This window comes from Haliotis cracherodii, unplaced genomic scaffold (assembly GCF_022045235.1).
Source record: "Haliotis cracherodii isolate W230 unplaced genomic scaffold, xgHalCrac1.p SCAF_5, whole genome shotgun sequence".
Taxonomy (NCBI): domain Eukaryota; kingdom Metazoa; phylum Mollusca; class Gastropoda; order Lepetellida; family Haliotidae; genus Haliotis; species Haliotis cracherodii.
Window position 1 is genome coordinate 44492467 of NW_027266308.1, and position 20036 is coordinate 44512502.

A 20036-nucleotide genomic window follows, 5' to 3' on the forward strand; every position below is an offset into this window, starting at 1 on the left:
CTTTTCATCGTATAAGAGTCGAGTTTTAGGCCAATTTTCAAGCACATCAGCAAGGGACACCAGAAATGGGCTTCACACACCTTACTCATGTGGGACATTGAACCTGGGTCTTCAGCATGGCTAGCCCAACACTTTAGCCACTAGGCTACCCAACCAACACATGTTAACTTTGATAACAAAACAAGTAAAACCTTATGAAAAAGACATCTTTTGAAAAGCATAAAGGAACAATTTCTTCCCTTATTATGGATAAAGTGACGGAGTTCCATGATCCTTTACACCTAACACTTGACACACTTATCTAACAGAAAACATGGTTTTCTATTACTGTAATCAAAACAAAAACATAAGATGGCAACAATAATTTATTTAGAACCTCTCTGCTGACCTGGAAGCAACACTCCTCATTTGGCCATAAACTTTGGATGGAGGACTCCCTGCAAACAGAGGAAAGGTACAAGCTGTAGATTTTTACTCTGATGCATGCAAATGTGGACAAACGTCACACCAACACTTGGAAGTTAGTTGAACTTTAAGACATGGAACTTTTTATGGATAACCACTTCTTTATTGTTTGTCTTGTTTCAGGACTACTTAGTGACCCCTTAATTGTTCAGGTGATGAAAGTGGTTCCCCCATGAGACCAGCAATGAGTACCAGGAACCTATTCACCCACCAGGAGACCAGCATAGGGTACCAGGGCCCTATTCATCCCCCAGGAGACCAGCATGGGGTACCAGGAACCTATTCACCCACCAGGAGACCAGCATAGGGTACCAGGGCCCTATTCATCCCCCAGGAGACCAGCATGGGGTACCAGGAACCTATTCACCCACCAGGAGACCAGCATAGGGTACTAGGGCCCTATTCATCCCCCAGGAGACCAGCATAGGGGTACCAGGAACCTATTCACCCACCAGGAGACCAGCATAGGGTAACCAGGGCCCTATTCACCCACCAGGAGACCAGCATAGGGTAACCAGGGCCCTATTCACCCACCAGGAGACCAGCATAGGGTAACCAGGGCCCTATTCACCTTCCAGGAGACCAGCATGCGGTACCAGGAACCTATTCACCCACCAGGAGACCAGCATAGGGTAACCAGGGCCCTATGCACCCACCAGGAGACCAGCATAGGGTAACCAGGGCCCTATTCATCCCCCAGGAGACCAGCATGCGGTACCAGGAACCTATTCACCCACCAGGAGACCAGCATAGGGTAACCAGGGCCCTATTCACCCACCAGGAGACCAGCATAGGGTAACCAGGGCCCTATTCACCCACCAGAAGACCAGCATAGGGTAACCAGGGCCCTATTCATCCCCCAGGAGACCAGCATGGGTAACCAGGGACCCATCTTCCCGAGGCAAGAGAGTTAACTGACTATAAAAGTCCAGTTTCCACCCTTGCCGAACTAGGCTGGTATTATGGAGTTACATTTTGGCTGGGCAAAGAGTCTAGTCCAATCAAGGGGACCTATTCATCCCCCAGGGAGACCAGCATGGGAAACCAGGGTCCTATTAATCCCAGAGGAAGACCAGTATGGGGTAACAGGGACCTTTTCATCTCACTTGTACAACCCACAAGCATGGGTATGGTGCGGACAAACCTAGAATCAGGATTAAAACCCATGATCATACGTTTCTGTTGTGGCCAAGGGACACATCTCTGAATAGCCACTGGAACACCAGTGCCCCTGTGAACTACAGGGTCATGGCACGATTGAGAGAATATCTTGAACACGTTAACAAAGTTAATAGCATAAACATGTACAGAACATACCCAATATGAGATTGCATATTGCTCTTCTTGCAACCTGGATATTTTGATAGGAACCAAGGATATTCACTTTCCTGTTAAAGTAAAAATATCATTGATTAAATTAATGAGTAAAACCTCCATCAGATATACATGTATTATCTGACCTAAAAAACACCAACATAATTCAAACATGTTTTTAATCGAACAAGTCAGAAGAATCATATTCCAGCATCTTTGATGAAATTTCAAAAGTATATCACACTCTGGTTAACAAAGATGTCAAAACTTACGTATCAGCTAGGACAATCCTAGTTTTTGTGACATTCTCAATTGTGAATTTCGTCTTGCCATTTTTCCCTGCCAGTCTTCCTATAGCCCTGGCAAGATGGTCACCCTTCAAGGGTTTTACTGAAAAAAACAAACACATTATGACATTTAATAAGAATCAAATTTGAAAGACAAACATTTAAGTTATCGAGAAAACATTTCAGACACACATCATTTGAATATGACCGAATATGTATCATCTGTGGTTTGACCAAATTTCATCTATTTCTTATTTTACAGAATTCTTCTTCAATACATGCACAACTTTCCAATTATTTTGGAATACTGATATCACGCTCAATATTTTGTCTCTTGCGCTTTCACACTGAAAGCATGTGAAATACATAAGAATTCTAATTTCATATATTTTTCAGTGTTGTTTCAGATTGGTGCTGGTTTTACGTCTTCATTTAACTAGAGCTGTTTGCATTTACTTACACAAACAGAAGCAGCCCTGTCACTTCCATTTACTCAAAGCTTAGAAGTTTTAATGTACCAACATGTATGTATGACCAGTCCAATAACATTACTTCCAGATCTTGACAACTTCTTTAAGATCCCCAAAATACCCAAGTCTCAAGAAGTAAAATGGCAACAGTGTAAAAAATGCAAAAGTCCACAATGGACGGACAATTGGACGGACAAAGGACTAAGTGGCAAGACATAAGCTTACTTGACTTTCAGTAGTGGTCAAATTCTAAGAAATACTGTAAGCAGTCCCATTTCATGGGGCGGCTTTTAACATCTTATAAAATAAAACATATTCTTACCATCTGTTACAGAAAATGACTCTAGATACAAATCATCCAGCCTCACAAGAGCAAGGGAATCCTGAAACAATGGGACACATTTATTGAGACCATTTTAAAACATCTGCAATTGCGACGCATTAATAGAAAACTACCTCATACAAGGCTCATTATGGGCATGCTGTTAACATAATAACATGTACACTGACACATGAAAACAATATTTATCAGCATCATAATTTCATAATAACCTTATTCCAACAATAGTGCCTCATGGGGAAACATGAACTAAACAAATTACATTTACATCTTAAATTTGTCACTGAAATGTATGATACTTATCAACAAATTCATTAAAAACTGATTAAAGATACAAGTTAACACTTACATCTACTTCAAATCCCAGGGCAAATGCCTTTACAAAGTCTGCTGCTTTCTGGAGGGCACCTATATCTTTTGTTTCCTTGCAAGTCTGTAAAGTTTAGAACATGACATAATTTCAAATGTATAAAAGGAGGATATATTAACTCAGGGTTTTACCTTGACTTACGAAAGTGGGGGTCCTCTGGACCCCCAATAACTAATTTTAAAGGTCCTTGCAGGCAATATGAGGGTACTGGAAAGTAACAAAATCGTGTAGCAACTGTACATTTTAATAATTACTTGGAATGAATCAATGATCATATGGACAGTGGTTATGATTGATGAATGAAATGACAGACATCCATAACTGCTCTTGATGTGCTGTAAGTACAATGAATATTATTGTGCGTCCTTTGGGGTGCAGTATATTCTTTTTTCTGTGTCCATTCTCAACATTTGTGTGTACTGGACTCACATATTACATTTGTGAGTCACGGAAAACCCTGTTCACTTATTCATTTCAAACTTATTTCAAACACAGAATAATGAACATTCTAAAAGTGAAACAAGTTTTACTTTTAGGACAATACATGGAACTCCTATCGTTTTGTTACCAAATGAAAAAATAACATAAAACTTCAGTTTTGATTTTGTACACTTACCTTAATTTCAACATTTCGTGACTTCAAGTTGAACCTGATCTGTAGGTGTAGGTGTTCAACCACTGGTGTAAATATCTTCATCCAGTTTTCCTTGAGTGGAGTATATCTGTTTTGTGGGATGGGAATCTTCCTCATTTCTGTGGAACCACCCTGAAATAGATCCATCACAATGCATATATGTGCTGACTCTTCTATGCAAACATTCTACTGAGATTAGCAAACCACAGAACTAGTTCTTTAACACAAAGACACTATATAAAATGCTACTAATTATCTTAATTACACTACAGGAGACAGCTAACTTGGTACTGCATACAGATCTACATATCTTACATCAGACAAATCAGGTGTACAGTTAAACCCTGCTAATCTGGATGGTACCATTCCCAGTGAAATCATCTGGATTAACCAATTTCTAGGCCCACAAATCATAGGAAGGCATGACACTTGAACAACGAAGTGTAGCACTTCCCGACATTAAAGGCCAGGAAAACAGAGTTTTCCGGATTTAAAGGGGCCTGGATTAACAAGATTTTATGGCAGAATGGATAAGACCAATACAGGTAACATCAATCTGGTCATGATGGTATCTCCTGTAGCCATGATGGCCCACAACATCTTATACACAAGTTACATGATACCATTTGATAAAATGGTGAATCAATGGGTGCCACTCAAAATGGACCACTACCACATACATCATTCTTATCGTTATTAAAAATAGAGGTGCCGTTTTCGTCAGAGAAATCTGTGGCGTTTTGTTGAGTGCCGTTTCAGCCTGCACCCACTCGAGCGAGTTAAATTCACGCCTTTATGAGACGGTTGGCTATGCTTGGCATTCCGTGTAGGCTGAATCTCTCATCGACATCGAATGTACGACGGGGCGGGTACAATACATGTATCAAATTGTACATTAAAAATTGTATAACATCTTTTTCAATGAAGAGGTTGTCAATGATATTACCATCAATTTATCACTGCTGATGGGAGGAAAACTAGGACGTTTGGGGGCTGACTCTGAAGTATCCATTTCACGTTCTTCTTTTGAATCATCTTCCTTCATCTTTCGTTTCCTTGTCTTTCTTCTTGCTGGTATGAAACTGTCTTCTTGTGGCGTTTGTGACGATTCCATTGAGGAGGTCTGTGATGTTTGTGTATCTGCCATTTTCACGTGTGTTGTAAGAGGAAGTTGATTAGTGAGCATGCGTCAACTGAAAGATTTTGAGTCGATTATCCAGACAATTAAAATTACGTGGCACTGGATAAACGAATTGAACAGGTGCCCGTTGACCACGGTAGATTACTCTGATCCATTACAGGAAAAGAATGGGCGACAGAGGTTGGAGGTGGACTGATGCTCATTTTTGCAGCCTCCCCTCGCAGACTAATGTTTATGGATTGACAAGAATAACAGACAGTGAAGGAAATAACAAGTTATTAGTTGCATCTCTTGATGGAAAGGTCATTGCAGTCGAATATCAGACATTCAATAACAGGCTGACGCCATGCACCAAAGAGATTCAGTTTACCTACATTCCAGGTATAAAGGATTTTGATGTATTTTAGATTTTTTACACATTGTTATATAATATATAGACTGATAGACAGTTAGCCTTTAAATTTTCGTGTACAGTTTTGCCTTAGTTTAGGCCAATTAATAAATCATCTCGTGACTTTTTTCAAAACTAACTGTGTAGGGAGCAGAGACCATATATAAATATATTATGTGGTCTCTGATAGGGAGGGAGTGTTTTAATAACAGATATTTATTTATTTAGTGGATTATAAATCCATAAAAATATACTTGACTCTACTCATGCTAATATGCCACTTGACCTCTTTCCTGCCATGACCCTGAAGGGTCAAAGTATGATGAGATTGCCCTGAAGCCATGGTGTCCCCTGCAAATCTGACACTATGAATGGCATGGCATGCAATTGTATGATTCATATTTATCTCTATGCTGTCATGGCAGAATAACAGCCGAATATGACAACTGACAAACTCTCTAACAAACATATAACGCCTCCGTGGTCTAGTGGTAGAGCGGAAGGTCCGGGGATTCGATCCCCTAACGAGTCATACCTAAAGACGTTAAAAGATGCTACTAGTTGTTACCCTGTCTGGCGCTGGGCATTAAGGGGCTAAAACAAGGACTGGTCGGCTCGGAGTCAGTATACTGTGTCTGAGTGGGGTATTCATGTTAAACTGCGGCATGGTATCTCAGTGAGCTAGCACATTAAATCGGCATCAGTCCGGACTAGTACAAGCAGCCACACAAACACACACACGTGCATGCACGTCACTATATAAGTGCTATAATCTTGGACGCGATGTTAAACCCCATTTCACCTCAACTCACCTCTAACAAACATAATAATGGAATAAGAAATGTCTGAATCTAAATTCTAGAAAGGGAACTTGAAAGAACTGCAAAGGTGAATTACTCACTTGCATGTTGATATGGTTCGTTGATGTTAAGATATCTCATCAGTCATAATCAAATATTCTACATAGTCTTTTAAAAGTATGATTTCATTTCAGGTGATGCTGAAATTGTGTCTGTTGATGTCCTGCGAAGATGTCAAGGAAACAATGGAATCATTGTAGGCATTACGTTTTTAAAGGTGAGATATGACAACATGTACTGATTTCTTTGGTATTAGGAATTTCAGTCAGTAACATAAGTAACAACAAACATCAATAGCTAAGAGACAAAATGTGCTAAAAGAATGGCTATTAGTAAAATGTTACATACAGGCTTTTACTCATTCATTGAGTAATAATATCTTCAGGAAATCAAATTCAAGATTTTCAGATAGATCTTTTATTAATGTTGTGTTTAAAAGTTTAATTGTGTCTTAGTTGATAGGATACTTGCAATGGTTATCTTTGTATTCCGGTGAAGAATAGATAATTAAGGCAGTGATGTGCGAATGTTTTCCTGATAATAGTTTACCATATATTTGATGGTCACATGATGCAGTTGATGGGGATTTCTTACAGCTGCAAGAGGATGAGAAGGAATGTAAGCCAGCCTCTCAGTTCCTCAACTTGTACTCAGCCAGTGAAGTCGGGGACGAGGCCAACTTGGATATTGTTGCTCGTAAGTTGGAGGGTTTCAATTTGATCAAGAAAACAAGCCAAATCACATCACATTATACCATGTGACGGTGTAGGGTATTCCTTCCCTTATAATGCTGATATAGAGATTATGAGCTGAGTGTGTTTTCATGTAGAAAAGTCATCCCAACAGACATTAATAGATGGTACTTGTAGTTACCCTGTCTGGCGCTCGGCATTAAGGGACTAAAACAAGGACTGGTTGGCTCAGAGTCAGTATACTGTGTCTGAGTGGGGTATTCATGTTAAACTGCGTCATGGTATCTCAGTGTGCTAGCACTATAAATCGGCATCAGTCCGCGGACAAGTACAAGCAGACACACACACACACACACACACACACACACACACACACACACACACACACACACACACACACACACACACACACACACACACGTGCATGCACGTCGTTATATAAGTGCAATAATCTTGGACGCGATGTTCAACCCAATTTCACCTCACCTCATGTCGTAAATGTCATATATTGGGAATAGGAAATGTATAATACTGTAGCGAGCATAAGACATATTTTCCTGGTTTCTGAAGGGCACACTTCAGATGAAACCCTGTGATGATGGTGATTACACGAAGCCAGTGATAAATGAACTTGCACACCAATGGACAAATACATGGAAAATTATTATATTAAAATGCATATGCACAACATGATTCACAAAATTGACCTGGGGATTCTGAAACTGAAAAGGTATTATAAATCTTAGTGAAAAGGAAAGAGGAAAACTTCTTAATGTTCAACTGCATATTATCCAGCTCAAGGAGAAATGGCATTTTCCAAGTTCAAAGATGGATCAAGGTTTTTATTTTCTGATGGTACCCTTAAATTCCCCAGGCACACCTCAACATCTTTATGAGCACCCTGTGGAACAGACCCGTGAATATCCGGGGTAGAATAGGTCTTCAGCAACCCATGCTTGCTGTAAAAGGTGACTATGCTTGTCATAAAAGGCGACTAACGGGATCGGGTGGTCAGGCTTGGTTGATGCATGTCATCGATCCCAATTGCGTGGATCGATGCTCATGATGTCAATCACTGGATTGTCTGGTCCAGACTCGATTATTTACAGACCGCCATCATATAGCTGGAATATTGCTGAGTGCGGCGTTAAACAACAAACCAATCAACCAACCCTCTGGAACACTGGGAACCAAATACATGTCTATGCCTGAGTGTTAATGTTTATAAGACATGTTAGATGGGTGTGGTGGGTAATTAGAAGCATACTCATAGTCACTGTGTATTAACTTTGTATACTACACAAAAGAAGTAAAATAACACTCAATTCTTTCATATTAATGTAGTTGTTCTTTCATGCCAAGACAGATTAACTATAGAAATATAAAACATGTAAAAGAATCAAGTGTTCTGTAACTTCTTTTAGACTTTGATATTAGTGTGTGTGAAAATATAGGACAATTAAACAGGGATGTTTAAGTATTGTAGCATTTCACTGATGAGGAATATGTATGGATTTTTGTTTGTTTTGAAAATGGAAAAAAAAAACGAAATGTGCAGCAGTATTTATCATTATGCAGGTGGTGCCTGAGAGCCAAGATTATTATTTTTTTAGCCTATAAGTTATCTATCATGCCATGACAGATGAACTATAGTAATATAAAAGAATTGAGTGTTCTTTAACTTCTTTTAGACTTTGATATTAGTGTGTGTGAAAATATAAGACAATTTATCTTTTCAGAGGGATGTTTGAGCTTAGAACTGAATTTCATTCCCTACCAGCTTTTACATACTGAGTGAGTTGGTTCTTCATTCTCCAATGTCATGGTTCATTTTGAAGAACAGACAAGCCTGTCTGTATAGCATAATTGGCTGTGACATAACTGTAACTAATGTTATATTTGGGATAACACTTTCTTAGTAAAGTACAGGTTCTAGTACTTTTTTGGGTTGAGTCCCGTCCGGGATTCGAACCCACACCTGCCAGGGTGAGGCACCTAATCGCCAGCACACAAAGTCAGCGATCTTACCCACTCAGCCACCAAGCCTTCCTCAAAAATGAAAGTCCGACAACTGGTAGTCTAGATCACATACTTTGAGTACCCCCCTGACAAGTGTGACATAACTGATAGTCCTTTGAAATATATGCTTATAATGCAAAGTTGGTGTCTGACCTTTTGCACAATTTTTGAAGTATGTAAAGTATGTTGCAAATTATGTTGCAAATTAGTCATCACTTGAATTCCTACCCAACCATCATACAAATTATGATGTCATTTTAATAGCTTAGATGTGAAGTTTTTAATTGTTATATCTAGCAGTCAACCATAAACAAAGCCAGGAAGACTATTTAATTTGTTTATATAGACATGATGGAGTATGGTTTTCTTGGCAAGTGAGTTATATAGTGGGCCAGTTATTCTCAACATCTCATGTGGATTTTATCTCATTTAAAACCAGACTTCTTGATGACGATTCTAAAGAAATGGTATTTCTACTCAGTGGAGGAGACAATAAGATCCACATGTATCGAGAGGTATGTATAGATGTAAATGACTTCTAGTGAAATCTATGACAGAGCTTTTCCCCTGTTACCCGTTCTGGACCTCATTGTTATTGTGGATGGTTGAAACAGTTGCTGAATCTTGTAATTGCTTGTAATTGCTTCCCTTGGATTCCTCAATCCAGACTGCAGCTTGGTTGATATAGTCAGACACTATACCTCCAAGCATGGTTAGACTTCAGCTCTGACATTTATTGGTTTGCCTGATACCCATTCTTCAACATTGGCCAGGGGCGGTCAGGTAGCCTAGTGGTTAAAGCATTTGCTCGTCATGCCGAAGACCCGGGTTCGATTCCCGACATGGGTACAATGTGTGAAGCCCATTTCTGGTGTCCCCCGCCGTGATATTGCTGGAATATTGCTAAAAGCGGCCTAAAACCATACTCACTCACTCACTCACTCACTCAACATTGGTCGGGTTCACAGTCACAAGGTGATAAATAGATCATGTATTTACATGTAGGTTGTTTAATCTTTTATTTGTAAGATCGATGCCATTTTTTAAATGGCTAAGTATTTTTTCTCTGGTTTGATACCTCTAATGTGTGGAGCCAGTTAAGAATTCACTTCAATATTTTTGGCATTTATGGGTTATAAACATGAAAACTGGTGTACACCTCTTAGCGGATTTACACAAGGCATGCACACTGGTGTTTATGTTTTTAACTCCATGAACACAAAAACATATTGTAGTCAATTCTTATGAATAAATATGACAACAATGATAACTTCACAGACTGCTTATTCATTCAATAACACAAACAAAAAAATGGAGACAACAATATGAAATCAGCCTCATTCTTCGGTGCAATAAGACAACGCAAGTCCCACTCAATCTTTTATCAGCCATCAGGAAACTGTAGCCTGTTAGAGGTGTGGCTTTATTGTTTTATGATTTATGGAAAAGTAAATGCAAGAGTAATTGCTTTCTTAACCAATTAAAGCCACAGAATCACTTGCTTGTTGGTATGATAGAGCTCATCAGCATATTCTTTCTTCTGACTCATCCTAGTGGCAATTGTTTTTTCATATATTCACGATAGTACACACTTGAGTCACTGAAGACATTATGTAAACCAAAGTTCCATGTATTGTTTTTAAGTCTTTCAAGTCACATGGATTTCAAGAAACACCATCTGAGGAATTCTTTCCAGAGTTTAATAATATTCCAAGCAGGTCAGTATATTCAAAATAACATGCCATGTGATAAGGGTTTCTTTACATTAAATTGTTCACTTTATAAATTTTAATTTACTTATTTTTAATTCATATTCATATTCATTTTTTGCAAAGCTTTTCAAAAGATATCAAGAATACGTGAAAAGAATTACGGCATGACGACACATTGTTTGGAGCTGTCTCATTTATTAGACGATTGTTCATTTTGTTGCAAGTGTACTGCAGCTGAGTATTGGTTATCTGGACAACTACGAGAGACGGCTCACTGTGATGGGACATCAGAATGGCCTTGTCCAAGTAGCTTATGTCAATGTCACAGCCAAAGGTAGGTAACTCTGTCAGTATGTCACTGTTACAGCCAAAGGTAGGTAACTCTGTCAGTATGTCAATGTCACAGCCAAAGGTAGGTAACTCTGTCGGTATGTCACTGTTAAAGCCAAGGTAGGTAACTCTGTCAGTATGTCAATGTCACAGCCAAAGGTAGGTAACTCTGTCAGTATGTCAATGTCACAGCCAAAGGTAGGTAACTCTGTCGGTATGTCACTGTTACAAGCTCCTCACAGCGATAGTACGTTCCCGGAGCTCTCTATACTATCGCTGCCACCAGTCAAAACTCCCCACTGTGAATAGGTGGCCACAACCATGCTTGGAGTTGAACTCGCAACCGAATGACCGTTATGTTTACAAACAAGTGACGACTGTCGTGACGCCGAATACACTTATCGCTGCTAAATTACTTTCTTCGTTTGTCAATTTGAATTTCTGTTTCATTAAAACTATCGTGTTATTGATATAGTAAGAATGTAAGGGAGAAGTTGGTTGATTTTCCGTTAGTCTGCAATCTCGAACCAATCTGATTATCAAAACAACAAAGTGAATTCATCTGGAAAACATGGTCAGTCGTAAACCTTTTCAAATTGAAATATGATGGCATTCCCAGAGACATAAACAAAAGTATAAACGTTACTACATATGGGGTTGGAGGGCAAATTTCAAGATTCTTGAAATGGCCGCGCCCACACTGGTGGCAGCGATGTTACCGAGAGTGTAACGAAGGTGTCACGCGCTGGGAAGGAGCCTGTCACTGTTAAAGCCAAGGTAGGTAACTCTGTCAGTATGTCAATGTCACAGCCAAAGGTAGGTAACTCTGTCAGTATGTCATTGTTACAGCCAATAAGATTTTTGACTCAATATTCCTTTGTTACAAGCAAAGGTAAGTCTGTCAGTGTATTGTGTCATGTGTAGGCAATCCTCCTAGGAATTTCTTTGTTTATCTTCATCACAACCTTGACATTCTCTAATGACTCTTCACTTCTTGTGTGATGATCTCTGCAAATGACACAATAATTTGTAATGCACCATAAAACAGCAAGCATTTTTCCCATGTGTAAGTGGTCTGGAAACAGTCAATATTGTAGCGTGTAGTAAATGTTGTTGTTAAATAGTCATGCTCGGATGTCAGGACTGTATTGCTGTGGACGATATTACCTTTCATAAGTCAAAAGCCTTAAGCAAGGTTTTCCTTACTGTCTAAGGCAGGGTAACTCTGGCTGCAGAGTTCTGTCCCTTGGATACAAGGATCCACAGATCACTGGATTGAATTCCGCCAGATCATGATCCATGGTCAGTGGGTACCATTCCCTTGCATCCTTACACTGACACGCTGTGGTCACATTTGTGAGTGAATCTCTATGCAGAATATCCCATAGACATACCAGAATCCCCCTCATTCTTCTGACACTGACAATCTGTGGTCAGTGAGTGATTCCCGAGTTGTTAAGGCATGCCAGAAACCTGCATATCTTTGGCTTTCTTCCAACATCAAGCTGACATGCAGTGATATAACTGGAATACAGTTCAAAGCAGCATTAAACCCAATGGTTCGCCCCAATTATGTTTCTAGGTTTGTCAGCACCATACCCGTGCTTGTGGGTTTCACCGAAGTGGTAAACGTCTGAGACCTGCATCACTTCGGGCTTTCCTCCCACATTAAGCTAACTCACTCACATTAAACCCAATTCGCTCACTCCCATCTGATCACATCTCCTATGAAGAAATGTGCATCAAAGTTATTTCTCACTCTGTTTTCTTGTCAGAGGTACTTTATTCCTGGTCAACAGAGCATGACAGCCCCATCACCAGTATCAGGCTGTTCACAGCCAAGAACCACGTCGCCTGTCCTTCCTTCCTCGACTTCTTCAATGGTAATATTCAAAATGTTTCTGATATTCTTTCAGGTTTTCAGTGACACATTAGGTAGCCCCATGGTTAAAGTGTTTGACTAACATGGTTAAAGCATGGTTTTATTCATTCACATGGGTATAGTTTGTTAAGCCTGTTTTTGACTTCTTTTGTGATGATGAAGCTACTTAAAGGTGTAAACGTATTCATTGACTAAACTGAGGCCTGTCTGTCATAAAGAACAAATGCATAGGATAACTTTAGTTTCATTCTGACCAGAAACTGATGGCCCCTGACTCTCGTAATATTTGAATGCTAAATTTGGAAACATTTGTACTGTGACATAACCACTCAGTGTTTAATGGATAAAACCTGTGCTACTTTTAATAACATTACATAGCTTCAAAAATAGAGAGGGGTGGTCGGGTAGCCTAGTGGTTAAAGCGTTCGCTCGTCACGCTGAAGACCAGGGTTCGATTCCCGACATGGGTACAATGTGTGAAGCCCATTTCTGGGGTCCCCTGCCGTGATATTGCTGGAATATTGCTAAAAGCGGCGTAAAACCATACTCACTCACTCACTCAAAAATAGAGAGCAATATAATGATCATTTGAAACGTAAATATTTTCATCAATTGCTTGACACTGACATCTGTTAATTGTCAGTGTGCCAGGTATTTGTCCATCCTGTCTGTGAAAAAGATAGCTTATTCATCACAGATAAGAGCACACACAAGTATCGTGATATGTATCGGATTGTGAGCAAGGTCTCGTGATACGTATCGGATCGCACAGTTGGTGTATCGTCCCAGCCTTGGTACAAGGTAATGGGTTGTTCCCCAGAACTCCTTGTTATGACCCCTAAGATGTTCAGACAGGATGGCACCCAGCTCAAGGGAATAATCTATCAGTGTTACTTTCACTTTGTGTGTCTTTATTGGATAACGTGCAATTTGTTCATCTGTCTACAGAAGAAAGTGCACGTGAAGAAGAAGAACAGTTGGCCAACTACAACCTGTTGGTTACGAGTGCTCTTGAGCCTGCAGTAGTGTACAGGTAACCTAGACTCACAGTTCTACTCAGAGATACTGTAAAACGTGAAGTTAACGCGAGCGTGAATTAAATGCGAAAAATGAGAGTGGTCGTTGCTCGCATTATTAAACATCGCATTTATATCAACCAAAAAATAAGACATTTTAGATAGCAGACTGTCCAACTTAGACATACGCTGAAAACAAACAAGTATGTATTCCACATCACTGTTTATTGAGCAGCACTTGTTACAGGTATATATACAATGTCATTCAAACACTAATTACATCCTGTGAATTGTCACTGCTGGGGTCAAGACAAGCGTTCTTCTTACTCATGTCATCACAGATCACACCTGCAAGTCCAGACAGACGCCACCCAACACGGTGTCTTTGCTCTTTGTGACTGCATCAAAGGCTGACATGAGCCAGCGCGCATGTATTGTTTTAGCTGAAGACCTGACAGAGGACATTTTGTTTAGCTGTAAACCTGACAGAGGACATTTTGTTTAGATATAAATCGACTGATGCTTGAGAGGAGGGTGTGTCGCATTCATATTGAGTCACATTTTTGGCTAGGGGCCAGCGGTTGCATTCTTTTGGAGACGCATTTATTTCACGTTTTACAGTACTTGGTGTCAGTGAGTTGGCTTAAATGCTACATTGAACAGTATTTCAACTACCGTATTCACCATAATAAGGGCCTTGGGGAACTAGAAATTTGATAAAGAGGGAAGCTATGGTATATATATTTGTTGTCAGTAAGATGGCAGTAGGGTGCATTTATATAGAATGTACTTTAAAGAGAGAACTATGTAAATGCCACATTGAACAGTATTTCAGCTACTGTATTCACCATCATAAGGGCCTTGGCCTTAGAAAATACACACACACACACACACACGAAGCAGAGTACAGTATAAATGGAGAGTAGTTTGTGTCTCCTCACGTCAATAGAGGTTATCACGCGAGTGTGTTTGGGGATGGTAAATATCATGCATTAGGAATAAACATTGTATTTTGTGAGCCATGGCGAGCTAAATACATAGTGTTTATTCCTAATACAGGATATTTACCATCCGCAAACACACAAGCGTGATAACCTCTTTATCATATAATGTCATTCTTTAATTCTGTGCTTTAAAATCGCTTTCCCTCTCTCACAAACATTACTGAAACATTGCGAGTTTTCCTGGAATGTGCGCATTAATATTTATTACGTCACAGGGTAAGTGATGTGTCAGTCGGACAGTGACAGTAGCCAATATAGTTCCAACTGAAATCTGTTTCTTACAGTGGCAAAGCAACTTATACGCAAAACAACAATTGTTTTGCCCTGCCCTTTGTAGCTGCCCTTGGTCAAAGGGAAGCTACTCTAACTGTAGTTTACGGCCACGGTCAGACGTTGTTGACAGTCGGTCTGTCCTTTCATAACGTTAAGAAGTGTAGTCAGATGTACACACAGCGACAAAACGAAACAAGGTAACAGTTCAAACATATTTCGGCCGAATCCAACCATTTTGATTTGTGGAGAAAGTTTCAACCCACAGAGGTCTACAAGCACAGATATGGCTACTGATCTAGCTTGGCTAGGCCTCATGCCCTGCAAAATTGTTTCAAAATTTATATCTCGAAAGTTGCCAAAACTTATAAAATGCCTTAGCTACGTCACAGATAGACACTGATTTTCAGTATATTAGACTGTTCGTTTGATAATGATAGCAATTTTCCCTGTAGTTTATCCAGATTCACGATGGTTAATTCTGACTCGATCGCCGAATGACGAGGACGACGCCATGTTTGTTTATAAACAGTGAAAGTAGTCCTACTTGACCTTTGATATTTGCATCTCTATCCGCATATGACCCCAACGGATACTGTTTTTATCCATTGGCTTTATCCTGCCGAGAGACCTACCCATTATATGATAAATGGATGTATTTCCTATTAAACTAAACAAACATTTCAGTCATAACCATGAACAAAATATTTCTCTATCTTAATTACAGGAATGTCCTTATCACTGGCTTTGAAGACATCTTGTCGCTCCCCAACAGTGAGAAGTTTGACAGCACACTTTGTTCCTGTGTAGTGGACATAGACTTTGACGGGGAGAACGAGCTGCTTGTAGGAACATATGGACAGGTAGGCTACACGCTATCAGAACATAGTCATGACAGAAGTATCGTGTCCAAGTGAGAGTGTTGTCAATCAGCTGCTCTATTGTGTGTAAACCTTTTGATGTTAGGGAAGAAAATTGTATGGATGTCAACTTCTTTATTAGGAGAAAACACAACATTTCGGAGTATATACTTATTAAATCATCAGGTGAAATATATACTCCGAAGTGTTTGGTTCCTCATAATAAAGAAGTTGACATCCATAAAATTCTCTTCCTCATGTGTATCACTTCTAAATGCCTTTCAAAGACTTTTGATGTTAGTCTTTTAGGAAGTGTGGCACTGGTGGCAAAGTTGGCTAAGACAACACAATTGAATGTGGGTTCGAATCCCGGATGGCCCTGATTACGTTTCTAGGTTTGTCAGTACCAGTAAGCAAGTCACACAGGTAGAGGTGCTTGTTGATACTGGGATGACCTGGGATGTCATGAGTCATGCATTCTATATCCTCACAAAATAAGTAAAGACCACCCGCTGTTGGAAGGCAGTGTGATGCAATACCCACCAGCCATGACAGATTAGCCAAAGTCATATGAAAAAAATCATGTGTTCTTTAACATCTTTTGAACAGTATATATTCACAATCAACTTTCTGTTTAACCACAACAGGAACTTCTAGCATACAAGTATTTTGAAGAAAACCAGCACTTTGACACTGACAGAAAATACAGCCAATCGGATATCACCATTAAGGCTGGAAGCAGCCAATCAAATACTCCGTCACATACATCATCCACACCAGAGAGAACTCTGAACCAATTAGAGGAGTTAAACAAACAGAGACACAGATCAGATGAATCTAACTCCCAAGCTACCAGTGTGAAGGATGCTCAGCCAACAAGGAAGGCAAAGTCGCAGGAGGATCTGTTTGTGTCTGGCCATGGTGGGAAGGAAGAACAGGTTCAACTGGAAGAGGACGTCCAGCCTCCATTTAACCCTGCAGGTTTTCAGTTACTCTGGCAACGGAGTTTTCCAGGGCCTGTGGTTGGGTTGGATAGACTGGACATCATGGGGGACGGCATGGATGACCTTGTAGTGGTCACTCTGAAGGGGATGCATATACTGCAGGTGGGTTTCATACTGAAGTAAGGGTGATAAGATACAACGATATTCTGATCACGATACTTGACCCACGATATATCGATACGCCACGATACAGAACGCAAAAGTACGGTGTTCCCTCGCTATTGCACCCTTCAATATCGTGCAATATAGCACACGGTAACACATGGCTGCTAAAACTAACTTATATCTTTTATAAGCTCAAGTTTTACCCTGACACAATGTTTTTCCCCTTCTCAAAAATCATTATCAGCTGATCACCGCGAGCAGGTATGCCTGAAATACCAGTCAACAAATCCGAACTTAAGTACGCAATTCAATCTCATTATTATACTATCTGGTTATAAAAATGTGTTCATTGTATATCAGGACTTCTATTTGTAATATATTTTATTATACCTGCTCGTTCACCTGAATTCTCTGAAGGAATACAATGTGGGTTTTTTAGGCACATAACACTTGATAAATACTTTTTTAACTATGAATCATAAACCTCTAATATTCTTATCTTTTTTCAAACTCTGAAACGTACATTATAGATCGTGTAGTTAGGGCATGTACTGTTGTGTTTGTCATCTGCACCCTCTGTTGTACATCCTTGACATGTATTGTATCAGGAACAGCATACTGCAACAATGGTGGACTGTTGTACATCCTGGTAGATATATAATGTATCAGCAACAGCATACTGCAACAATAGTGGACTGTTGTAATCCGGGTAGATATATATTGTATCAGGAACAGCATACTGCAACAATGGTGGAATGTTGTACATGGTGGTAGATATATATTGTATCAACAACAGCATACTGCAACAATGGTGGACTGTTGTAATCCAGGTAGATATATATTGTATCAGCAACAGCATACTGGAACAATGGTGGACTGTTGTACATAGTCGTAGATATATATTGTATCAACAACAGCATACTGCAACAATGGTGGACTGTTGTACATCCTGGTAGATATATATTGTATCAGCAACAGCATACTGCAACAATGGTGGACTGTTGTACATAGTCGTAGATATATATTGTATCAGCAACAGCATACTGCAACAATGGTGGAATGTTGTACATGGTGGTAGATATATATTGTATCAACAACAGCATACTGCAACAATGGTGGACTGTTGTAATCCAGGTAGATATATATTGTATCAGCAACAGCATACTGCAACAATGGTGGACTGTTGTACATCCTGGTAGATATATAATGTATCAGCAACAGCATACTGGAACAATGGTGGACTGTTGTACATGGTGGTAGATATATATTGTATCAACAACAGCATACTGCAACAATGGTGGACTGTTGTAATCCAGGTAGATATATATTGTATCAGCAACAGCATACTGCAACAATGGTGGACTGTTGTACATCCTGGTAGATATATAATGTATCAGCAACAGCATACTGGAACAATGGTGGACTGTTGTACATGGTGGTAGATATATATTGTATCAACAACAGCATACTGCAACAATGGTGGACTGTTGTAATCCAGGTAGATATATATTGTATCAGCAACAGCATACTGCAACAATGGTGGACTGTTGTACATCCTGGTAGATATATAATGTATCAGCAACAGCATACTGGAACAATGGTGGAATGTTGTAATCCGGGTAGATATATATTGTATCAGCAACAGCATACTGCAACAATGGTGGACTGTTGTAATCCAGGTAGATATATATTGTATCAGCAACAGCATACTGCAACAATGGTGGACTGTTGTACATCCTGGTAGATATATAATGTATCAGCAACAGCATACTGGAACAATGGTGGAATGTTGTAATCCGGGTAGATATATATTGTATCAGCAACACCGTATTGCAACAATGGTGGACTGTTGTACATAGTCGTATATATATATTGTATCAGCAACAGCATACTGCAACAATGGTGGACTGTTGTAATCCAGGTAGATATATAATGTATCAGCAACAGCATACTGCAACAATGGTGGAATGTTGTACATGGTGGTCGATATATATTGTATCAGCAACAGCATACTGCAATAATGGTGGAATGTTGTACATGGTGGTAGATAGATATATATTGTATCAGGAACATCATACTGCAACAACAGTGTAATGTTGTTGTACATACAAGTAGATAACATATTAGTGAAGACCCCTTTGGGTTGTTTATGTTCGTGCACAGTTTATTTAATACTGATTCTTTTTCAGTGATTGACAGATATCATATAGATCAACTGTAAGACTTAACTGTATGTTGCAGCCTGATCTAGGGGAAGTGGCGGAGGTGTGTCGAGAACGACTGCGTGGCTTGTGTGACTCCAGCTCCGAGCCTGACGATGCCTACCACAATCTACAAAAGGAGACTTTCGGCAGGTGACAGTGAATACCAGGGAGATGTCAACAAGTTTCCGTTTTCAATCAACAATTTGTAAATACATCACCAAACGTCAAATCTAAGTCATTGTATGTGCGTTCCTTGCCAAGCACAATGCTATACTGATAAGTTAGGATCATTCTAGTCATGTTTATGTTATGTCTGAGACAAGTAGAAAGGGTTTCTATCATGTAAATATGTATGTATGTAGAATCATGTAAATATGTATACATGTAAATTCATGTGAATATGTGCTTTTGTGCTTATGTAGAGAAAAATGTGATCAAAGATTAGCGGGAGATGAGGCCCCTCAATTTGCTGTCTGTATGTCTAGATGTTACTGGTAGATTGATCAAGATGAAACTTGAGGCATCAGGCAGGTACAGTGTCTTTAAGAGTCATGGGTTGAACTGCTGGGACTTCTGATTGAGCAAAGTTTCATGTAAAAGCAGAAAAAAGAGGTTCTCTGGTCCATGTATTTTATTAACACTGAAGACAGTAGACCTGAACACCCC

The 20036-nt window shown here is 39.6% G+C and overlaps 2 protein-coding genes across 2 annotated transcripts; one reads left to right on the forward strand and one right to left on the reverse strand.

The window, feature by feature from the left end:
* Positions 1-347: 347 nt before the first annotated feature.
* LOC139442647 (RNA-binding protein PNO1-like) lies at positions 348-5033 on the reverse strand. The gene is made up of 7 exons (XM_071223504.1): positions 4827-5033; positions 3863-4012; positions 3226-3309; positions 2859-2919; positions 2052-2169; positions 1783-1853; positions 348-437 (listed from the first exon to the last, which is right to left on the reverse strand). The coding sequence occupies exons 1-7, from the start codon at positions 5025-5027 to the stop codon at positions 370-372; spliced, it is 753 nt and encodes a 250-aa protein (XP_071079605.1). The 5' UTR covers positions 5028-5033; the 3' UTR covers positions 348-369.
* Positions 5034-5188: 155 nt separating this feature from the next.
* On the forward strand, positions 5189-19604 carry LOC139443361 (KICSTOR complex protein kaptin-like). Its single transcript, XM_071224348.1, has 12 exons — positions 5189-5402; positions 6407-6489; positions 6869-6968; positions 8704-8758; positions 9423-9498; positions 10628-10701; positions 10920-11029; positions 12801-12908; positions 13856-13940; positions 15925-16060; positions 16705-17163; positions 19408-19604. The coding sequence occupies exons 1-12, from the start codon at positions 5189-5191 to the stop codon at positions 19522-19524; spliced, it is 1617 nt and encodes a 538-aa protein (XP_071080449.1). The 3' UTR covers positions 19525-19604.
* Positions 19605-20036: the final 432 nt, after the last annotated feature.